Source organism: Cyprinodon tularosa, unplaced genomic scaffold (assembly GCF_016077235.1).
Source record: "Cyprinodon tularosa strain WSP-4 unplaced genomic scaffold, ASM1607723v1 ctg1009, whole genome shotgun sequence".
Classification (NCBI taxonomy): domain Eukaryota; kingdom Metazoa; phylum Chordata; class Actinopteri; order Cyprinodontiformes; family Cyprinodontidae; genus Cyprinodon; species Cyprinodon tularosa.
In genome coordinates this window covers 165162-187847 of record NW_024037793.1, presented here as the reverse complement: position 1 = coordinate 187847, position 22686 = coordinate 165162, and the positions used below count along the sequence as shown (strand labels likewise).

General features: G+C 38.5%; 1 protein-coding gene across 1 annotated transcript in view; it reads right to left on the bottom strand.

Moving 5' to 3' along the window:
• mad1l1 (mitotic arrest deficient 1 like 1) overlaps window positions 1–22686 on the bottom strand; it is a 75417-nt gene that overhangs the window by 17700 nt on the left and 35031 nt on the right. The window contains exons 14-15 of the mRNA XM_038276937.1: window positions 20115–20206; window positions 18918–19008 (exon numbers count right to left, since the gene is read on the bottom strand). Of these exons, the coding sequence (XP_038132865.1) occupies window positions 18918–19008; window positions 20115–20206 (183 nt within the window). The remainder of the gene's footprint in view (window positions 1–18917; window positions 19009–20114; window positions 20207–22686) is intronic.

Below are 22686 nucleotides of genomic sequence, written 5' to 3'. Positions count from 1 at the left end.
TGTTTTGATCCAACCTATGTCAACAAGAGAAAGCTATTAAAATCTCTCTAAACAGATTGAAAACTTAAACTAAACTCTATGAAATAATTTCAAGTACTCAACATTTTACCTGAACCAAAACTAAATAAACCGATCTTGTTGGGTTATGAAATTCAACTTAAAGAAAGTTAGTAGATGCACAAACAGTTTTCTTTTTTTTTTTTTGTTAATATGCAGGAAGGATCAAAGGAATTAGAATCCGACTCGGAAGTGTGTGAGGTTTAGCGGATTGCAGAGGCTAATTCTTGTGTGTGCCGCTCCCAATGTGAGGTCTTTGATTGGTGTGCCGATGTAGGATTAAAGGAATAGTACACCCAAAACATGATTAGCCTTCATTTTCTACTCACCCCCATGCTGAACAACACTCTGGAGTACTTTTTTGATACCTCAAATGCATTTGGAGATCTGGGAGGCTTCTTGCTGTCTGCTGACATTCAAATAATGGAGGTCTATTGTGCCCGAGACAGAAAGGTCCATAAAAGTCCACAAAAAACGTGTCAATATTCCTCCATACTGCTCGTCCAATGTATTCCAAGTGTCCTGAGTGGGTAGCATCCAGAATTTACTTGAAACAAAGTCATTTAGAATGTTTTTAGAGCATAAACAGTAGTGTATAGGATTTCCTGAAAGCGCGCTCACGAGTCTACGGAAACCGTGGCAGACAAAACCAGATGAAAGTGCGCATTCAGCTCGGCAAAGAACTCATGCTCTTCCTCAACACTGAAGTCCTCAGACATTTTTCTTTCGTTGTTTCTTTCTTTGCACAGGTAAACAGCACATTTCTTCTTCTACGCTTGCATTATCGGCGGAGCAGACGCTGAATGCGCACTTTCATCTGGTTTGGTCTGCCGGCTTCCGTAGCGTCCTGAACGCGCAGGGACACGCCTTCAGGAAATCCTATACACTACTGTTTATGCTCTAAAAACATTCTAAATGACTTCGTTTCGAGTAAATTCTGGATGCTACCCACTCAGGACACCTGGAATACATTGGACGAGCAGTATTGAGGAATATTGACACGTTTTTTGTGGACTTTTATGGACCTTTCTGTCTCGGGCACCATAGACCTCCATTATTTGAATGTCAGCAGACAGCAAGAAGCCTCCCAGATCTCCAGATGCATTTGAGATATCAAAAAAGTACTCCAGAGTGTTGTTCAGCATGGGGGTGAGTAGAAAATGAAGGCTAATCATGTTTTGGGTGTACTATTCCTTTAATCAGAAGTTTGTCGTGCCAAAAATGTTCTTTCCTTTATTGAACTTGAGAAAAAATTAAAAGCTGTACAGGTTAAAAACAAGCTAACCTAGATACTTCCAAAAGAATATCATCTATAGTTAATTTCACTGTGTCAACTACAAAAGTAAAAAAAAACATAAATAAAGACAGCTTTTTCTGGAAAGTGGTTTCTTTGTTACTACGTTAAAAAACAGTGTGAATTGCTTTAGGTAATCAACTGGACTCAGACCTTTTTCAGCAGAAATCAAAATTAGAAAAACTCATGAAAAGCATTGCTAGAAAAGCATGTTTTTCCTCTGCAGTGAAAGGGCACCATATGTATTAAGTGATTGCCAGGAAACCAAACAGCTAAACTTAGAATCACCATTATTAAAACCCTTAGTTATAAAATAAGACTTAAGAAAAATTTAAAAGGATTAAAGCCACTTTAAAAAAAAGAGACTACAAACCCAAAACCAAGTAACAATGTTATGCTAAGGTTCCCAGTTCCAAAACAATGCTGCAGAGTGAAAAATATATCTTTAAAACATTGATAGTTTTCATCATTTCAATTTATATGGTAAAACCTTTTGCACATAGTAATATTTCTTAAACATCATTGTCCACTACCTTTAAAGTCATAAGGAGTGGTGCACGACTTTAAGCAAGTGAATAAAGTGAATGTGATTGGTCCTTTATAAAGGCGGGCAGGATTGTTGTGGCGGAAGTTTCGCAAGCAAGTTTGTTTGTGGCCGTTTTCTCTGAAGCATCTTGCTAATCAGTTAGCAACTTAGTGCTAGTAGATTAAAATGGAGGAAATTACATTTCATAGTGTCAATATTTAAAACTTTTCCAGGGGAGGATACCCCCAACCCCCATATGCTGTGCAAAGCCTAAAGATGTGATACAGCAAGGTGCACACCCTATGAAATCTTCCCAGCTAAAACCCTGCTGGCAGGAATTCTTCTTAACTCTCCTATGGTCATTCTAACCCGCTCCTCGAAGGTTGCACTTACTGCCTTCTGAAAAAAGTCTATGTATTTATGTGTAAGTGAGAGACTGCATCTGCATCAGTGACAGAATATGAAGCACGCATTCTCATCTAGCTTTGTCAAGGTTGCCACTTCCAGAGAGAGAGAGATATTAAAGGTTAAAAAGAAACAATTCTGGGACAGAAATGGCTATACATAGAGAGGCTGATGAATATAATCTCATTATCTGTGAACATCTACAATTCACTACACCAGGCCTTTAGACTGAATTTCAATTAGCCTAATGGCTGCAAAAACTGTGTTTAACACATTTACCTCATTTACATTTATACGTAAGAAACCTTTCTGTTTGAGGAGACTGGTTCAGTCAAATGTGTTAATTTTGATAGTTAAGGGCATGTGTGCTTCTTTAAGAATGTGTTTGTAGTTGCAATGTTTCACCTATCCTACCATAACATTATTCATTACTAAATAAAAAAAATAAAAAAAATTTACTTTCAAATTATGGGTTTTCATTTATAAAGTTATCAAATAAAGAAGATGGCAACAGGAGACAACAAAGGGAGATGTTTCCTGTAAAGGTGTCTAGGCTAGTGGGATTGAGCTGAAGCAGTTTTACAAGTGGCTGAAATGACGGCTGCAGTCGCAGAAAGTGATGAAGAGCGAAAAATCATCCTAACTAGACAACTAAACCAATTGATAGTTCAGTTGACTATGAACATTGTTAGTTGCAGCCCTAGCTGTAAGTCATTATTGTCCTGATTATCATCAAATTAAAAATCTGTTTTCCCTATAGCAAACTAACCCCATAGGAGAGTTTAACATTTTGCACCCACTTTTTTTCATCACTTTTTTTGAGAATTATTTATTTGTGAAGTGCCCTTTCTTCATGCTGAGCTGCCCTGCAAGGATTTCAAAATCCAAAGTATACTGTGTATGATGCACTAAAGCTTCCAGGAAAAGAGGTATGATTGTCTTACAAAAAGATTTGCATTTAGGGAAATGCTTCCGTTCAGAAAATGAGCACCAAATCCCAAACGCTACAAAAAGTCTCAAAAGTTCTGTTCCGTCTTCTAAAAAAAGAAAAATGTCCATATAGTGGTAGCATTAAAATCTCTGCCAGGCTTTGCCATAGGGACTTGAGCCTTAGGGGAGTTTATAGATAAGCAAGAGAAGATTGAGTGAGAGCCTGGAAAGCATGAAGGAAGAGCTCTGCAGAGCAGCGACTTGCATGGACGACTGCGCTTCAAGGTCTTCTTTCTGTATTCTGGTGTTTAAAGCTCAGTGTAGAGCATGTAAGTAATACAAAACATCCCAGAGGAATAACTCAAATGTTCATTTCATTATATTTTAGACAGAATGGGCTGTTGTTAGAAACCCAGTGTTGGGTGATCTTTGTGTCTGTTGACAGGTAATTAGGAAAGCATTTACCACATCAACAACACAAGACTAATGGGTTTTTGTCAGTCATTGCTGAAACCTTTTCACTCTTAAATCTTTTTACGTGATCAAACAATTCATACCAACTACAGAAGTTGTCAGTATTTTCAAAATAACCTAATGAATATAGAAAAAACGAAGAAAAAAAAAGAAAAGAAAAGCTATGTTCAATCAAATGGAAGATACTTATTTAGATACTTGGATGTTTACAGCTGTTTTTTTCCCCCTAAGCTCCGAGAGAAAGGATAGGGCTCTCTTCTGATGTCTTGGATCATTTCAGTGATTTCACACATAAAAGCAGAGCAGCACTGTCATCTTGTCTTCTCAAGACAGAAGGCCGGTTTCACTTTCACTCCAATGACACAATTTTTCCTCATCCTACTTATGCAGAAGACAAGACAGAGTCTGATGCCAATATATATTGTCTGTGGTAAGTCTTATCTAAAAGAAGCTTTAGATTATTCAAGAAGTCAGTAGTGGTTTGAAAGGTTTGAAAACAAAATCAAAAACATGTTTAATTTTCCCTAATAAACCAATAATCTGTGTGGTAAAAAAAATAAAAATCATTACTCTCATAGCCTATGGTAGGCCAATGTACTACAGATTAGGGGTGGGTATTGGCAAAGAAGTCACGATTCGATTCGAATCACGATTCACATGCCACGATGCGATTCTATCACGATGCATCACGATACTTGAAATATTGCGATGCATTGGGATATTTTCACTGAACACTGTAAGAAAAAGATACAGCCATTACCAGTGGCTGACTGGCTGGGTGTGATCTGGATAGTGTCTTCAATTGATACATAACTGAAAGCAACTGAATTCATACATAGCTGTATTTATTGAAATTACTTTTGGAGGTGTTGCCATGAAAACAAATACTGGACAGAAATATTACTATTACTGGCATGGACACACCAACAAAAAGATCTTAGGATTCATCAAACTTAAAATAACAAAATGAGGATAATCAGTCCGGACATGCTTATGACACAAAGCAGCAGGCGTCAACACATCCGCAGCGACATCTGCTGGACTGGAAGTTGTATTCCACTTGGTTTGATTGATGTGCGCCAACCATTAATGTATTTTATTTGTTCATTTTTTTTTTTTAATAATCGATTCTTGCCTTCAAGAATCGATTCAGTAGATCACAAAAATTAGAATCACGATGCATCGATTTGACGATTATTTTGCACACCCTTACTACAGATACATGCTTTGAAGATGATGGCTTTGTTAATTTCACACTAAAAGACCAGAAATAATAAAACTATAGTTTTAAAAATGTAAAAAAAAAATAAACAAAATGTTATGAAACTAATGCTGGAGGCTAAAGGCTAAGTTATACTTCGAAACTAGGTTGCAGTGAACGCAAAGACGTCCCCACCCCCTCTGGAGACAATTTGCTGCACCTCTCCCAAATTGTAGGTGACCACAGACAGCGGACAAGAGGCCGGCTTGTTTTGTTTTTATGACCGCAATTGCGAAAAAAACGACTCGTGAAGTTGGACCAGCTAGAAGAGCGAGGTGCGCGAGAACGCTGGGACCTAGATCTAGAACCAAAGCATATACCGCAGACCACGCTTAAAAATGAGCATAAAGCAAAAATGTCTGCATCAAGCTCACTGCAACACACTGCTGCGGGGAGGATAACAAGGTCTGAAGTTTTTATAAACAAAAACAAAACACAGGGTTTTTAATTAATTGGGTGAAGGAAGAGCACCAGATTTTATTATGTTATGTGTGACTTTCTTCACTTTCTAATCTTTATGCTTCGAAAACACCACCTAGTTGCTGTCATCTGGTAACAATAGCTACATTTACATGGACACAACTAATCGGATTGAAGGCCTGATCAGATCAAAAATGTTTCATGTAAACATGTCAGACTGAAGATTCTAATCCGATTCAGTCCGATCGGATCTAAATTTAATTCCGAAAGAGAGAGGTGGTTTTTGCCGATCGCCATTCCGATTGGCGTCCATGTAAACACCCATTCGGATCTTAAGAGTAAAATAATCTTCACTGCGCATGTGTGCGACGTCAGCGTGACATTTTTCCGCCTTGTCAACAACAGGAAACCACCGGTCGCTCTCGCTCTTGTTGTGAACAACATGGCGGGAGGAGTCTAGGAACGCCGACTTATACACTCAAGTTCATTTAAAGCTGCAGGATGCAGGAATTTATCCTCCTCCTCTTCCTCTTCTTCCTCTCCACAGCCCACTCGCTCTCCCACGCCGGTTCAATCGCTCATTCTCTACATTTTCTCTCGGACATTTCGCTGCCAAGCGCTTTTTCCCTCCTCTCTCCTTTTTCTTTCCGCTCGCTCCGAGCGCATCGTTTGTCAGGCCTCCGAAAAACCAGACGCAGACAGAACTGCCAAGTTTGGCAGGAAGTTCTGCGCATGCTTAAAAGATTTAATCTGATCCAACGCTTGGTACATGTATACACACGTCATGATCGGATCATTTCATTTAGTGTCCATGTAAACGGAGATTTTGAATTTCCGATCAACCAAGGTTTGGATCGGATCGGGGAAATTTTGCGCATGTAAACGTAGCTAGTGTCACCTAAATGGAGTTTTCAAGGCAAACAGTCCTTCTAAAAATGATGGTTCGTTTTAGTGCAATCAGGTTCAGTTAGTTATTTTAATTTGTAAAAAGCATTCTACCTAAGGAGACCCAGCCTTTTGCATCGAATAGCAACAATCCATCCTCCTAAATAACCATATTTTTTTATTGTAACAAAAAAAATAATAAATAGCTACTACAAGAATTAAAAGTAAATCTGTGAAGGGATGTGGCATCTCCGGTCAATTTGGTCTATCAGACGGTGTAGGTACCAGATCTGCCCTTTATTATGACGTCAACATATAGTAACTCCACTCGGACAAATTGTATTGCACCCTCTTAAGGATCAAATCTCTTTTGGTGTCTTAACATATTAGTTGTTTTAGCTATTATTTTACATTTCATTGGCGATCTAAAATAGCCCAAAGTAGAAAAAAAATTATTGTCAGTCTTGAAGGAAAGTACTGCTTTTCACCATTTACCAAGGTGACAAAAAAAAGTCTGAAAGGCTTGTTTTTATTCGTTTTATTAAGATCTGAGGGCAGAGATGACAAATGGAACATCTAAAAATGACTTTCATAGAGATTTTAGACAAAAAAAAAACAGTTATTCTACTTGTAGAAAACCAACAGTTGTGTTGACAAAGTTATAAGTAGTGTAGCTGAATATGGCTAACTGACTGAGCTAAAAGAGGCTAACCTGTTAGCTACTGAGCACAGCTAGCTACAGCGCTACCCAGCTCTCCCCTTTTATGTTACGGTCCTACAGTTACTTTGTTCACCATAAACAGATTTTTTTTCAGTTCTGTTATCGATCAGGTAAAACTTCATTGGTCATTAGACTGGCTAACACTACAGATGCTCCCGACTCTGCACACGGGCGCTGTGTGATGTTATTATCCTTGTCTGGGCAACCACAATGCTTTACATCATGTGGCAACGTTCAGCCATCATGTAGCGTAACCTCACTGGAATGCGCAGGACCAGAACAGATCTGATACCTACAACGGACATTCATGGCTCACTTTATTCATGGGCATACTTCCTATATTCATTTGTACTGCTTTGATGTGTTCTCACTTGCAAGACTCCATTACAAGATAACCGCTTGATTTGAAGAGCTTTGCCTGCTGAGCATGTTAGTGCAACAGTAACTGTTTATGCAACCGCAAGCTTTTACGGTAAGCTGCTCTAAACATGGAGGTTGTTTGGTGGGTGCCTGGTGGAGCTAGACACGCAGCTAGCTCATCATACCTGCTACCATCAATTCCCCTTCTTCATCCCATTAAAATAACGTGTTTGAAATGTCGGAATTCATTACAAGGAATATATGCCGTTTGCTCAACTATTAAAGCAAAACTTCAATGGTCAAGGGGTGTAATAGTCCATTTAGCTTCTGATATCTGCACTGCATGTCCGAGTATATGAAGCCTTTAGGTGTCCGAATGTTTGCAACTTTTTGCAGAGCTTAACGAAAGGAAGAAGACAACCCCACGATCCATGTATTCATGCCAAATCGTTTAAAAAGGTACAGTGGAGGATTTTTGAATTTTTGAAAAGTCACGCTCTCTCCACTTCAAAAAAATTTACATCCACAACCCTGTACCTGCTCCTGCCTAATAAACAGGTGCAGGAGAAACAAAGGACCCCATTTCTCCTTGTGCATGCTCTGTTTAAAAGTTGCTGTTTGCATCGCTCATACAAGCTTACTTTCCAAAAGAAGATTTGCAATTTTTCCATTGTGAGCCTAATTACTGGTAATTGAAAATGGGGACGAGCATGGCCTTAGGTAAACATATCACCAGAATGACTGACAGTCAGGAGGACCACGTAATTAGATGGTCCACCCGGAAAAAGAAGATCCTTCCACTGTACCTTTAACTATGCCAGTGTCCTGTTTCTGGAGCTGACCAGTCTGTGTGAATCCAGTCCACACATTTTTGAAGACCATGAAACAATTTCAGTGTGAATGTATGCTGGTCCCAGCATAACAAACAAAAAAAGTAAAAAAAAAAAAAGAGGTAGACGGGAGATGACAAAAGCACTGCATTTGAGAAGAATAAGAGATATTTGGAGAATACCAAGTTAAAAGCCACAGAAACCCCCTGAGACACTTTCTTTTTCTCTATATCAGCACAATAGTAGAGCCAATACTGCCCTCAAAATATGGTGTAAAAATCTCAAAAACAAACCAGGCAAATTAAAGGTGTGATTTTAATTTTTTAATTTTCCTTGCATGCCCATTGCCTACTCTTAGACCAAATCTTTTATTCATACCAAGTGTATGACATCAATATTTGAAAGGTTTTTGTGTATTCCAGAAACAATCAAGACTTGGGAGATCTTGATTGTTGGGGGGGGGGGATTCAGCGTGTGTGAGCTGTGATTGACACTCCATCAGACGCTCCTCTGGCTGTGATTGGTTGTTTTGACTCGTCCCGAATTATTCTTTCCAGATTGAAATACAGGCAGTAGGCGGTACCAATTGAAGCAGTTTTTTTCACAGGTTACATATCACATGTACTGCTGTCTGTGCATAGGGACAGTTTTAGCCAATATGACAAAAAAGTGATTTTTAAAAACTTACAGACTTCAGCTTTAATGCAGCACAAAAGCTAAAAGTCTCCCACAGTAAACAGCAGCACAACTCCTTGGCAGAGTTTGCAGGTGACTACTTAAGAATTTTGACCATGATTGGTATTTGTCATTTCTAAGCCACAGTTATCAACCATCATAATCCATTTAAGGCAGCCCCAGAGGCCACACATGGGAAACTGGCAGATCATATTACACTCACAGCAGAGTGGCAAGTGAGGCTCCAGCACTAGAGTCGTTTTCAATTTATTCAAAAGGCAATGGCAACCAGACTTCCACTGATTAATTTTCTTTTCTAATTTTAAAGTAAACTCAAAGTTGATATTAAATAGTTGATATTTATTGAAATATGGTAAAAAACATTTCAGGCCACTTGGAGAATTGTATCCAGAGCATATGAAAATTGTTGCAAATTAGACATGAGGGAACAGCAACATCACATTTTGGACCTTCTGAAAGAGAGAGTTCCCATTCATGTGAAGACTCTTTCCAACTCTATTTATATTTGCAGGTTAAAAAGGCTTAATAATACCTTCAAAACTACAATATCGAATAGCAAACGTTTCAGTAATTCATATGTAAACATGCCGTTTTTTTTCCATGGCTAGTAACTGTAAAGATACAACAGGGTCTATCATCAGACACACAACAGTTAAACCTTGCTGATGCAATATCTTGTAAAAGCATAAATTATCTAGTGAGAAATGCATTGGGGCAGAAGCTCCACCATGAACACCCTGTTCCATATAGACATAGAAGCTGGAACCTCCTTAACATGTCTAAGTTCTGATGTATTAAACTAATACAGCCAAAAATAAACAGATTAAATAAAAAAAAATCGAATTAAACATATAGAGATCAAACCTTTTCCAATATAAATACAGAAAAAAAAAAATCTCAGTCCAAAGCAAGATACTAAACCTTTTTGGAAGCCTAATCCAAAGATTTTCAAGATATTCTTTCAAGGAAAGCGAAGGTTTTAAACTAAAAATAGTCACAAATTGATTCAACATCAATATTAATGACCGAACATCTAAATTAAAAAACAAAATTTTTAATTCAGCTGGGAATTCAGACAACTTATTAACTACAAATACATTGAAAATTTGGCCAGTGACTAAAACTGACAAAGTTTCAGCAAATAAACAATAGAATAAAGCCTTTCACTGATTGGATTATACAGCACAAGGAGCTGCAACCAGCCCATGACTGCAATGCTTCATATTGTGGAAGCTGCAACTGAGAAAAATAAAGTGAAAGCTTGTTACTTATTCCGATAGATTTGTTCTTGATCTAGAGGTAACAAGAATAACTGAAATATTTCGCCACTAATTCAAGAAAGAAATTCAGCTACCATAACCACAGAAAGTTTAATCCAATCTAACCTGGATAGACAGCGGCGTCTAATAAAGATGGCGCTGGCACCGTGCAGTGGAGGAGGAGTTACTTGACCAACGGGGAGCAAAAAGCAGTGATCATCTGTCTGAATGGTAAGTAAACTGAGTTCGCTATAAAGGCTACCATATAGTCCTCGCTTTATATAGTGATTGAGGTATTTAGGGATTAGGGCAGACGTTCGGGCACAGTAATCTTGTATGAGAACAGCCACTTTTAATCAGAGCATGCACGAGAGCGTTTACCCGATGTATTACAACATCTAACTGAAACGCACGTGGGCATTGTCAGTTTAACTATAGCTCTCGCATATTTCAATGGTGAAGTCCTCTCGAAATCTTAAATAATTGTTGATTTAAAGCTACAGTGTGTAATAATTACAGGGATATACAGTAAGAAATGTAATATATATACATAACTGTTATTTTATCATCATCTACGAGCTCAGCCTCTTAACCTTAATATTTGCGTTGCCTTAGAATTCGTTATTTATAATTACATAGGAGCGGGTCTCGCAGCCATGGAGGCAGACATCTTTGCGCTACGGCAGCGTAGAAAAAATAACGGGTATATTTATTATCTTAAGTCTACATGAAATCTATACCCTACACAGACTAATGAAATACTATCTGTAAAATTATCTATGTAAACAAACCTCATCACTTGAGAAGGTAGGTGATGCGGACGTCGTGGAAGACATTTCGTCCCGTAACGCTCGCCGTACTGTTGGGGGGGAGAAGCGGTGGGGGGGAGATGTTCATGTTGCTGCAGTCTGCAGTCTGACCGCTAGATGTCGCTAAAAGTTACACACTGTAGCTTTAAGAGTGCCTCGTAGTTTCCATTGACTTTTCTTGTAAAGCGGGGAGAATGGCGCAAGGCTTACCGCACTGTGACATCACACCCAGAAGATATCAGGAGTAAGTTACTATATTTGGGAAAAAATGGCAGGTCCCTGACTCAATGATTGAGACAAAAATTATTCTTTTTATTTTTTGGATTAAAACTAAATTAATTTAATCACTGCAAACATATTAATTTTAGGTATGGAAAATGATCCATTGATCATTCCTTGCTGACCCGACTTTTCCTTTAATAGGCGTTTCCTCTCTAAAGTGGGTCCTTGGTAGCCTGACGTAGTCCTACTCAATTCTAGTCAGAATATGAGTCTGATACTGCTCCATAGAGCTGTGATTATGGGGCGTGTTTTGAACGAACCAGGAAAAAAAATGCCTCTGCACTCAATTGGATAGACCTACAACCAATAAGAGCAACGGAGTGCGTGACGTATGTTAAGCGAGGCATAGTTGTTGTCAACAAAAATCAAAACGTGCAGTTGCACGCCTAGAATAAGAAGATGAGCCTTGATCGCGTTTCTCTGTTCCTCTTTTAAAATTAATTTGCTGTTGATATCTTCTAGAACAGACCTAATAGCAGAATCTACACACCTCAACTCTCCAGCGGCAGCCATTGTTGTTGTCACCCATGCGCGCTTTGGTCACATGGTTGATTACGTTACTGTTGATCAACTGTCCATCATCGTATAAAGCCCGCCCTGACAATTTGATTGGCCCACCAGATATTATGCTAGCATACTCGCGCTACTGTTGAGCAATGCCAGACCGAACTTCCCGACCTCAAACATTGTGGGCGGGACTAAGTTCGGAATGGCACCCAGGCTAGGTCCTTGGTTGTGAATGTGGATTTTTTATTTATTTTTTAAAGCTACAGTGTGTAATTTTCAGCGACATCTAACGTCTAGACTGCGGACTGCAGCAACATGAACGTCTCCCCCCCACCGCTTCTCCCCCCCAACAGTACGGCGAGCGTTACGGGACAAAATGTCTTCCACGACGTCGGAATCACCTACCTTCTCAAGTGATGAGGTTTGTTTACATAGATAATTTTACAGATAGTATTTCATTAGTCTGCGTAGGGTATAGATTTCATGTAGACTTTAGATAATAAATATACCCGTTATTTTTTCTACGTCGTTGGGACGTTTTGGTGAGCTGCTTTGCATGGTGATATAAACAAACGAAGTAATTGTAGTCATTAGTTTAACAGCGAGATTGTATTCGCTGGAAGAATATATATTCCCCGTTTACAGAGTCCAAGTCTTGTTTGTGGCACGGGGGTTACAAGGCGAGGAAGAGGGAGAGGGCGAGGGCGTGCAGCCAGGGCCAGGCGAGAGAGGGGTGCCAGCGGGGTGACTAGAGCAGAGGAGGAAAGGCTTGAAGATCTCCAAAGGAGCCGGAGAGAAGTAACCGAGGTATATATCCAGAAAATTATTTTACAGAAAATTACTGAATCATTACCTGTGAAACGTCAGGGACGTTGCTGAATAAGTATACTGGAGAGTAACAGCATCATCACGCAGCATGTTATTGTTTTAGACAGGTCTGAGCATCCTGTACTCCAAAAACTGCAGTGATATTAGACAATTGTGTGTGTAGGATTAATTACCTGTCCAAGAGAAAACTGGCAACTTGAGCGTCACTTTGAAAACCTTTTTCCTCCATCATTGACTTCCATCGTGTAAATGCCGTGCCAATGTTGATCCGTGTTTTTTGTCGTTTCTTGTCACGATTGCGTTTATTCTCGTCGTGTTTCCACTTCTTAGATGACGGGGGTTCGGTGTCCGCCGCTTTTCGTTGTGATACAGAGTAGGCATGATCCTCCATTCGTCTGATGTTTGGCCACACAGTGCCAAACAGTTTGCAAAGTCACTCACGCCTGCCGCCTTGTTCACCTTTCTTGTTACTGAGGCGCAGTATACCTGCTTCTTCTTCTTCTTTGGTTTCAGGCAGACTAAACGCTTCTCAGGCATAATACTGCCATCTACTGTTCAGTACCGTCTCAGTTAATCTCTCTCAACTTGCCGTAGTTATTTTCGAGCGTAATGGGAGATCTCGCATTCGCTAGTTTGTTGCCTCTGCGCTTGCCGTAGCGCAAAGATGTCTGCCTCCATGGCTGCGAGACCCGCTCCTATGTAATTATAAATAACGAATTCTAAGGCAACGCAAATATTATGGTTAAAAGGCTGAGCTCATAGGTGATGATAAATAACATAGTTATGTATGATATATTACATTTCTGACTTTATATCCCTGTAATTATTACACACTGTAGCTTTAAGTGGAGACGGTCTTTTAAAAAAATTGCAAAAATCCTTCACAATACCTTTAAGACACAATTTAAAAACAAACAGTTTCAACTTAACACGTCTTTAAAATTGTCCACAGGCTCTTAACAAGACCTTTTGCAATTAGTATTTAATTAATGGGGAAAAAAGGAGAATATTCAATAAAATGGTAAAACAAAGATGAGTTGTGAAATCCTATATTTATGATGTTTTAAAACAAATAAAGCATGTTATTTCAATTAAACTCGCTAACTCAGTAAACTTATTAAACATTGATAGACCCGTGTCTTTTATAAACAAGAAAGCGAAAAAATATTATTGATCAAATATTCTTTAATGCTCCGTTTCGTTGGTCCTTACTTATAAAAGCCCGTAAAATAATGAAAGGGAAATCCATCCTCTCTTAAACTACTACAGAAAAGTGATTACATTTTTTGTGTAGGCATTTTTTAAAATAATATAGAGAATATCTATTAATAACAGACAGACTGCTATTGTTAATAATAAATCAGGGAAATGGGTAAAAAAAAAGGTGCAACATTAAATATTAATCCACAACACTTGTAAAAAAAAAAAAATAACAGCAGAAAATAAGGGACAACTGTGACATTACAGAGAACTAGACCTAACTCCAAAATATATTTAAAAAAAGAAAAGCAAGATAAAAGCTTGTCAGGTAGACTGACAAAATGCCGACAGCATAACAGACAGCTGCTGGAATTTTTGCAGGTATTGGGGGTGTACGACAAAATGCAATCTCTTGTATTCTCTATATGTTTGGAATTTGAGTTAAGGTTTCAAGACAAAAGCCTATTTTTAAAAATAAAACAATGATGTTCAGGTGGGTATCACAGTTTGATAAAACAAAAATCTAAATTCGAGGTTTATAATCCCAAACGATTGATTTGGTTAGCAAAAAACAATACGAAACACTGTTCATCACATAATAAATACCATTCGCGTAATACATAGTTACTGGAATAAAAGGGATTTCATTCAAAACCTCCTAAATAGCTGCTTAATTGACCCAGAAACCTTCAGCTGTTTGCTAAACGGCTGAAGATAAAAGGAAGCGTCATTTTTCAGAGTATAGATTATATCAACCATAGATTACAGGTGCTGGTCATAAAATTAGAATATCATGAAAAAGTAGATTGATTTCAGTAATTCCATTTAAAAAGTGAAACTTGTATATTATATTCATACATTACATACAAACTCATATATTTCAGATGTTTATTTTGTTTAATTTTGATGATTACAAATGACAACAAATGAAAATCTCAAATTCATCATATCAGAAAATTAGAATATTACTGAAGACCAATAAAAACAAAGGATTTATAGAAATGTTGGCCAACTGAAAAGTATGAACATGAAAAGTATGAGCATGTACAGCACTCAGTATTTAGTTGGGCCTCCTTTGGCCTGTATTACTGCAGCAATGCGGCGTGGCATGGAGTCGATCAGTCTGTGGCACTGCTCAGGTGTTATGATAGCCCAGGTTGCTCTAATAGTGGCTTTTAGCTCTTCTGAATTGTTGGGTCTGGTGTATTGCATCTTCTTCTTCACAATACCCCATAGATTTTCTATGGGGTTAAGGTCAGGAGAGTTTGCTGGCCAATTAAGAACAGGGATACCATGGTCCTTCAACCAGGTACTGGTAGCTTTGGCACTGTGTGCAGGTGCCAAGTCCTGTTGGAAAATGAAATCTGCATCTCCAAAAAGTTGGTCAGCTGCAGGAAGCATGAAGTGCTCTAAAACTTCCTGGTATGTGGCTGCGTTGACCCTGGACCTCAGAAAACCCAATGGACCAACACCAGCAGATGACATGGCACCCCAAACCATCACTGACTGTGGAAACTTTACACTGGACTTCAAGCAACGTGGATGAAGTGCCTCTCTTCTTTTCCTCCAGACTCTGGGACCTTGATTTCCAAAGGAAATGCAAAATTTACTTTCATCAGAGAACATGACTTTGGACCACTCACCAGCAGTCCAGTCCTGTTTCTCTTTAGCCCAGGCAAGACGCTTCTGACGCTGTCTGTGGTTCAAGAGTGGCTTGACACAAGGAATGCGACAGCAGAAACCCATGTCTTTCATACGTCTGTGTGTGGTGGTTCTTGAAGCACTCACTCCAGCCGCAGTCCACTCTTTGTGAATCTCCCCCACATTTTTGAATGGGTTTTGTTTCACAATCCTCTCCAGGGTGCGGTTATCTCTCTTGCTTGTACACTTTTTTCGACCACATCTTTTCCTTCCCTTCGCCTCTCTATTAATGTGCTTGGACACTGAGCTCTGTGAACAGCCAGCCTCTTTAGCGATGACCTTTTGTGTCTTGCCCTCCTTGTGCAAGGTGTCGATGGTCGTCTTTTGGACAACTGTCAAGTCAGCAGTCTTCCCCATGATTGTGTAGCCTATAGAACTAGACTGAAAGACCATTTAAAGGCTTTTGCAGGTGGTTTGAGTTAATTAGCTGATTAGAGTGTGGCACCAGGGGCCATCAATTTTGAACCTTTTCACAATATTCTAATTTTCTGATATGATGAATTTGAGATTTTCATTTGTTGTCATTTGTAATCATCAAAATTAAACAAAATAAACATCTGAAATATATGAGTTTGTATGTAATGTATGAATATAATATACAAGTTTCACTTTTTAAATGGAATTACTGAAATCAATCTACTTTTTCATGATATTCTAATTTTATGACCAGCACCTGTAGTTCCTAGGGATTAAGAAAATTACCGTCTCTCAAAGAGCCTGGCCTTAAAACATGGCATTTTCCAATCCTTTGAACATCTAGAATACAAAAAACGCAACTGATTAAAAAAAAATAAATGTTCTCAAGTGTTCTTTATACGTTTCTTTCTTTTTAAACAAGTTTTTTTAACTCTCCCTTTAACTGCCAGAAGAACATCAAGCTGTTTTAACTGAGGTTTAACTGAGAAACAAAAATCTGGTCATGTGCAGCCATCTTAGGTCACTTTGCAGATTTTGCCACTGAAGGTGGGAATAAATATTGGGGTGTCTTCTATTTTCTCATAGTTTATTTATTCAGGTTTCATGGTCTAAGAAATCTGTAGTTTGTGGCACTTCTACCCCTTAATAATTTGGTTGTGTTCTATATAATATTTGATCAAATGTCTCAATGTCATGCATTGATTGAGAACCATTTCTCTGAAGGCTGGGAGGTCATTTAAATAGAATATATAATCATTTATACCGCTCAAAAAAAAGGGAACACTCAAATAACACATCTTAGATCTAAATGAAAGAAATATTATCATTGAATACTTTGTTTTTTACAGGGTTGAATGTGCTGACAACAAAATCATCAATAGAAATCAAATGCATTAACCAATGGAGGCCTTGATTTGGAGTCATGCTAAATTAAAGTGGAAAAGGCCACTACAGGCTGATCTAACTTTGATGTAATGTCCTTAAAACAGGTCAACATGAGGTTCAGTATTGTGTGTGACCTCCCTATAGCACCTGGGCATAATCCGGATGATGTGGCAGATGGTCTCTGGAGGGATCTCCTCCCAGACCTCGACTAAAGCATCTGCCAACTTTTGAACAGTCTGTGGTAAAACGTGACATTAGGGGATGAATCGAGACATGATGTCCTAGATGTACTCAAATGGGTTCAGGTCTGGGGAACGGACAGCCAGTCCATAGCTTCAATACCTTCATCTTGTAGGAACAGCTGACACACTCCAGCCACATGAGATCTAGCATTGTTCTGCATTAGGAGGAACCCAGGGCCAACCGTACCAGCATTTGGTCTCAAAAGGGGTCTGAGGATCTAATCACATAATGGCAGTCATTTTTCCTCTGGTGATCACATGAAGGACTGTGAGCACAACCCCAATCTCTGGATACTTGTCCCTCATACCACGCTCATGGAGTCAGTTTCTAATCGTTTGTGCAGACACAGACACAGCAAACCTTCAGCTTAAATTGATGTGCCATCCTGGATGAACTGCACTACCTGGGCCACTTGTGTGGGTTATAGTCAGTCTCATGCTACCACGAGTGCGAAAGCACCAACAACACTCAAAAGTGACCAAAACATCAGCCAGAAAGCATAGGTACTGAGAAGTTGTGTGTGGTCCACTCCTTTATTGAATGTGTCTTGTTAACTGACAATCATTTACACCTGTTTTCTACTCCATTTGTAAAACAGCATTTGAAATTGATTGTCAATCAGTGTTGCTCCCTAAGTGGACTGTTTGATTTAAATGAAAATTGATTTAATTGAAGTTATATTGTATTTTTTGAGCAGCGTATATCTTATCATATATATTAGAAGATGGAGCTAAAATTAAACAATGAGGGTAAAACAATGTTCAGCCATGCCTCATTGTCATGATTTATATAGATCATATACACACCATATAAGTAAAAAGCTATGCCTATTCCTGTTGACTATACAGAAAAACCCTAAATCCTTAATAAGAACTCAATGAATCGGTACATTGATATACTGCTGAGCAGCTCAATTGGAACAATCTTTAAGAAAAAAAAAAAGTCATTTTGTGAGATATTTCATGACAATAAATGGACGGGAGTGATAAAAATTTAAAGACAGGGTAAATTATGGGTTAGCTACAGTACTGTGCTATACAAGTCAGAGTAATGAAAATTCTCATTTTGAGATTTTTGAAGCAAGGGTTCTGAATGCCATTTGCTCATACTTGCTCAGAGACCGATTTCCCCCTTCAAACACTTCTCCATTCAGTTAATAATCTTTCAACCCAGGCTGATGTGAAGCACTCTAGGTGTGCATTAGACCGCGGAGGAGTCGTAAAATTAGCTCCTAAGAACTGACCCAATCCATTGACTGTGTAACCTTGACTCCAGTGCAGAGACAGTCAGTTGACCACTGCCTTATAGGTAGTGGTCATGCTTGAAAAGTCATAGATTCCATTTACTCGATGGCTAAATGGAACCAACATGCTTGCCCACACAGATGTCATTAAAATGTCTAGGGTAGGCTTAGTCTGGCACAGTGTGAGTCGGGGTGTCTCATCTCAGTCAGATACAGAATCTAACTAAGATGAGACATGCACACTCATACAAAAGCAGTCAAAACAGGCACAGGTTACAGTAGCCATAACTAATTTTTTAAGTGTAAAGTAGATCAATCAAACATGTGTGTCAGCAGTTTTAATCCCACTTCCCAGAGAGATTAATTTCCTTTGCATTTAAAGCTACAAATCTAAATTTATTCACTCCAGTTTTTGGCCCAGTCTAAAATTATCTTTTCTTCCAATAAAAGGATAGGTTTTAAAAGTATGTCTTTGGTTCTGGGACTATTTTACTGGCCACTGCTGGAATGGCACCTGGGTCCAATTGTGCTTGGAAAACTGTCAGATATGAGATATGTGTAGATGCATCAATCTGCGGCAGCTAGCAGGATAGGCTGCTACCCTTGGGGTTATTAAATTGCTTCCTTTGTGCTAGACGAGCAAATCCATCTTAAAAACCAGTTGGAAGGAAGTTTGGTACCTACCTTCAGGTTGTGTCTCTCCAGCCTCATTTCCAAAATATTATTCTGCTCCTCCAAACGCTGTCTCTCCTTCTCTAAGTCCTCAATTTTTTGCCTGGAATTTTTAAGCATAAAATATTTTAATGCATGTATAAAAAGATTATGCATATATGCAGCTCATAGAACTGATTATTTAACTCTGGTTAAACAAGTGTTTAACGTATGGATTTGTCAGGAGAAACCTTTAATTTTATAAGACTTAGAATTTAAAATCTACATACAGTTTCTGCAGATATCACTGACATAATTGTACCAAACTTTATTCATCTAACGTCATAGTTTCTTTTAAGCAGATACAACTGCAAACTTAAATTTTAGTCATTTACTTTTACATGTCTTCTGTCCAAGTTTAAGGTCATGTATCATTAAAGCTTTTCCCAGGGTTTTCTCTACCATTATTCAAAAGATCGCAACATACAGTGATTATATGTTTAAAGTTAATGTATTTAATAATAATAATAATAATACAGTTTATTTGTAGGCGCCATTCTTGAGACTCAATGTCACTTTATATTGCATACATAAAAACGCAAGAAAACAGGCACATAGTTAAAACTGTAGAATAAATACAAACGTGATCAAGGAAAAAGTTAAGACATGACAATAAATAAATAAAAATTTAAATCCCTTTATTGTCCCAAAATGGGGAAATTCATTTTCTTTATTTAACCCATCCCCTTAGGGAGCATTGGGCTGCCATTATGTGGCGTCCGGGGAGCAGTGTGGAGTTAAGGGATTTGCTTAGGAACCCAGCGTGCAGGCTCTGGGGATCGAACCGGGTACTTGCAACCTTCTGAGAGCACAAGATTTACTGATCTAACCCACTAGGCCAACACTCCCTCTTAAAGACACTAATTAGAAAGTTTGAAAAGGTGAGTTTTGGGCTCTGATTTAAGAACTGATTTTTTGTGTTTTTTTTTGGGAAGCTACAACATCTGTTGGTTAAAGTCTCTTCACAAGTGCTGTTTGTTGACCTACTCTTCCAAGTTCTTACGAAATAATGAATATCCAAACACACAACCGTAAAAACTATACCCGAGAACACAGAGGGAAAAAAACTTAATATAATGCACATTTTTTTTAAAGCTTTTACATTAAAATTATGAAAGTATGACTGCAAAAAAAAAATGAGAAAAGCCAACTGGTCTTTGAGTTTAGTACCTCAGTATGTTGACCTCTTCTTTGTTCACTAAAGAGCTGCCGTCAGCTGCAGAGGTCAGCTCCTTCTTTACATTGTCCAATTCAAACTCCACCTAGAACAGACAAAAGAAAAATAAAATGATCTGGGGGAACCAACGTCACCCCACCTTTGGTCAGAAATCCAGCAGAAACATTTAGGCTGCAGACAAATTCTTTGGACTCTCCGTTATCAACTACCATCTCACGGCACATAGAGAACCATTCAGCAGATCCTTCACACACCATTAGTCCTATTACTCTGTTTTATAATGTCCTCTTCGCTTTTGTTACCACAGGTTTTAATCCGTCTGTCTCTCAGTTATTTCACCATTCTTGTTCTGCAATTATGTCTCATTTACATTTGCAAACCAATTTTCCTCCTAAAAGCATCTGTCTGTCTTTCAGCATATCCTCTATTAAAGTCTTCCCATGACGAATAAGTAATTACTGCTATATCAGACAGGTGGATTTTATGCGTCACTACTCTTTGCTTTGGATGTGTTGATGTTACCTTTGCAACAAGGGGCCACAAAAATAATAAGAGGTGAAGTAAAGACAAAAACCTTCAAACTCTAAGGCTGCCAACACTAGCTTGTTATATTAACTCAGTACTAAAATATATCTCTCTAAATAATGTTTGGCAAAGTATGATAGAATGTATCCAAAGTAAGTTTTGTCACATCAGAAAAATAATGTTGGTCAGTGACCTGATGTTTATTATGGATAATACTGAATACAATCAATAGCTATGTTTACATGCAAGCAAAGCGCCAACTGAAAACAAAAATGTGTTATTCAAACAAACAAACCAGAATATTATGCACCAGTAACGCCTCACCACTCTCAAAAACCGGGAATGGTTTGATTCATGATGCTTAGCACAGCCAGGTCCAACACATCTCCACACTGTTTGCATTTGTCGCTAGGGATGTCCCGATAAAATATTCTAATTTCTGATACAATACTATTTAGAGGTGTAAATCACATCCATCATGGTGATTCGATTCAGTATCGATTTCCTGACCCAACGATTCGATTATTTACGATACTCAAGAATACACCACGATGCGATTCGATTCAATTATTCGGTTAATTCTTTTTTTTTTTTACACCTTACAGGCTAAACAAAGTTTCAAGTTTGAAATAAATCAATGAAAGCTGTAATATCGTTATGCATTTTTTTTTTTGGAAACAACAGCAAATAACAGAAGTAGAAAAGTTGCATCAAAGAATAAAGCAAAAATACTGCACAAAATCAGTGCAATGAGTGCAATGCAATACCACGGCTCCAGACGTCCCTGCCCCCTTGAGAGGGCACCTCTCCCAAATTGTAGCTGACCGCAAACAGTGCCGCAGACAGGAGGCCAGCTTGTTTTGTTTTTATGACCGAAATTGCGGAAAACAACTCATGAAGTTTGACCCGCTAGAAGAGCGAGGTGCGCGAGAACGCTGGGACCCTTTTTCCACCTGGATCTCCGCTCTTTTTGGCCCTCATGTCCCTCCGCCGTCGGACTAAACTCGCCCCCACTTCCTCACCGCCTCGGCCGTATCTAGACCCACAGTGTGTAGCACAGACCACGCTTCAATATTGAGCATAATTTAAAAATGTCTGTGTCAAGCTTAATTTTAACACATGTTTGCGCAAATGTTCTTAGTAGCATAGATTTAGAGAAAATTACCCATTATATATACTCTTGGTCTTGGCTTATCTCCTCATTCTGATTCAGTGTTTAGGTCTTTGAACTAGATACAGAAAAGCATGTTTATTTTGGGTGTGCTGGAACATTTCTGTTCTGATTTGACCACTTCAATTCTTTACAGGAAGATTAGTTTTCTAGGACTAATACTACCTCCCTGCTTTTATATTGCAATCACTGAAGGTCCAATGTTCAACAACTTCCATGTATCCCGGCTTCCACACCTGAGTCCAAATGATGAATTGCATCCTTAGTATGCAATCAAGTTCTCCCAAGTCCTGGTATAGACCAGGTGTGTCATTGATAAAATATTGCACATGATCCATACTAAAAGTGTACACATGCCGAACATCCAAAATCGGTGAATGTTAAAAACAATACTGTGCCGATACAAAACAAAGCAATTATCTTCCTTTTACATTGTTTTGATGGATACCTGCCACATTTCCTATGAATTCTTTAATCTAGCTCTGCCAGAAGTTTAATATTTTAAGCCTAACTTTGTTCATTTATTTCATTTGGGATTGGTTGTATTTGATGAAACCCACTAACAATAGAGAACAAAATCTCATTTCTCTGTTTACAAAGATTAAACATCACAACCTTTATATCTAGTTGAATGGAAATGAGGGGCAGTAACAATGCCAGGGAAGCGAATGTCGTGGGGATATCATTCTTGGCACAGCATCTGTTGCAATGCTTTTTTTCCTCGAGCTGTGACAATCAGCCTAGCACCTCACCGCAGCCGGAGTCAGGTCATTTAAAATAATAGAGTAAGTAATAAGGTATAGGTAGCTGCAGCGTTAGTTGTATAGATCTGTCTTAATGAGGTTTTAAACAATTCTTAATGTGAAAGT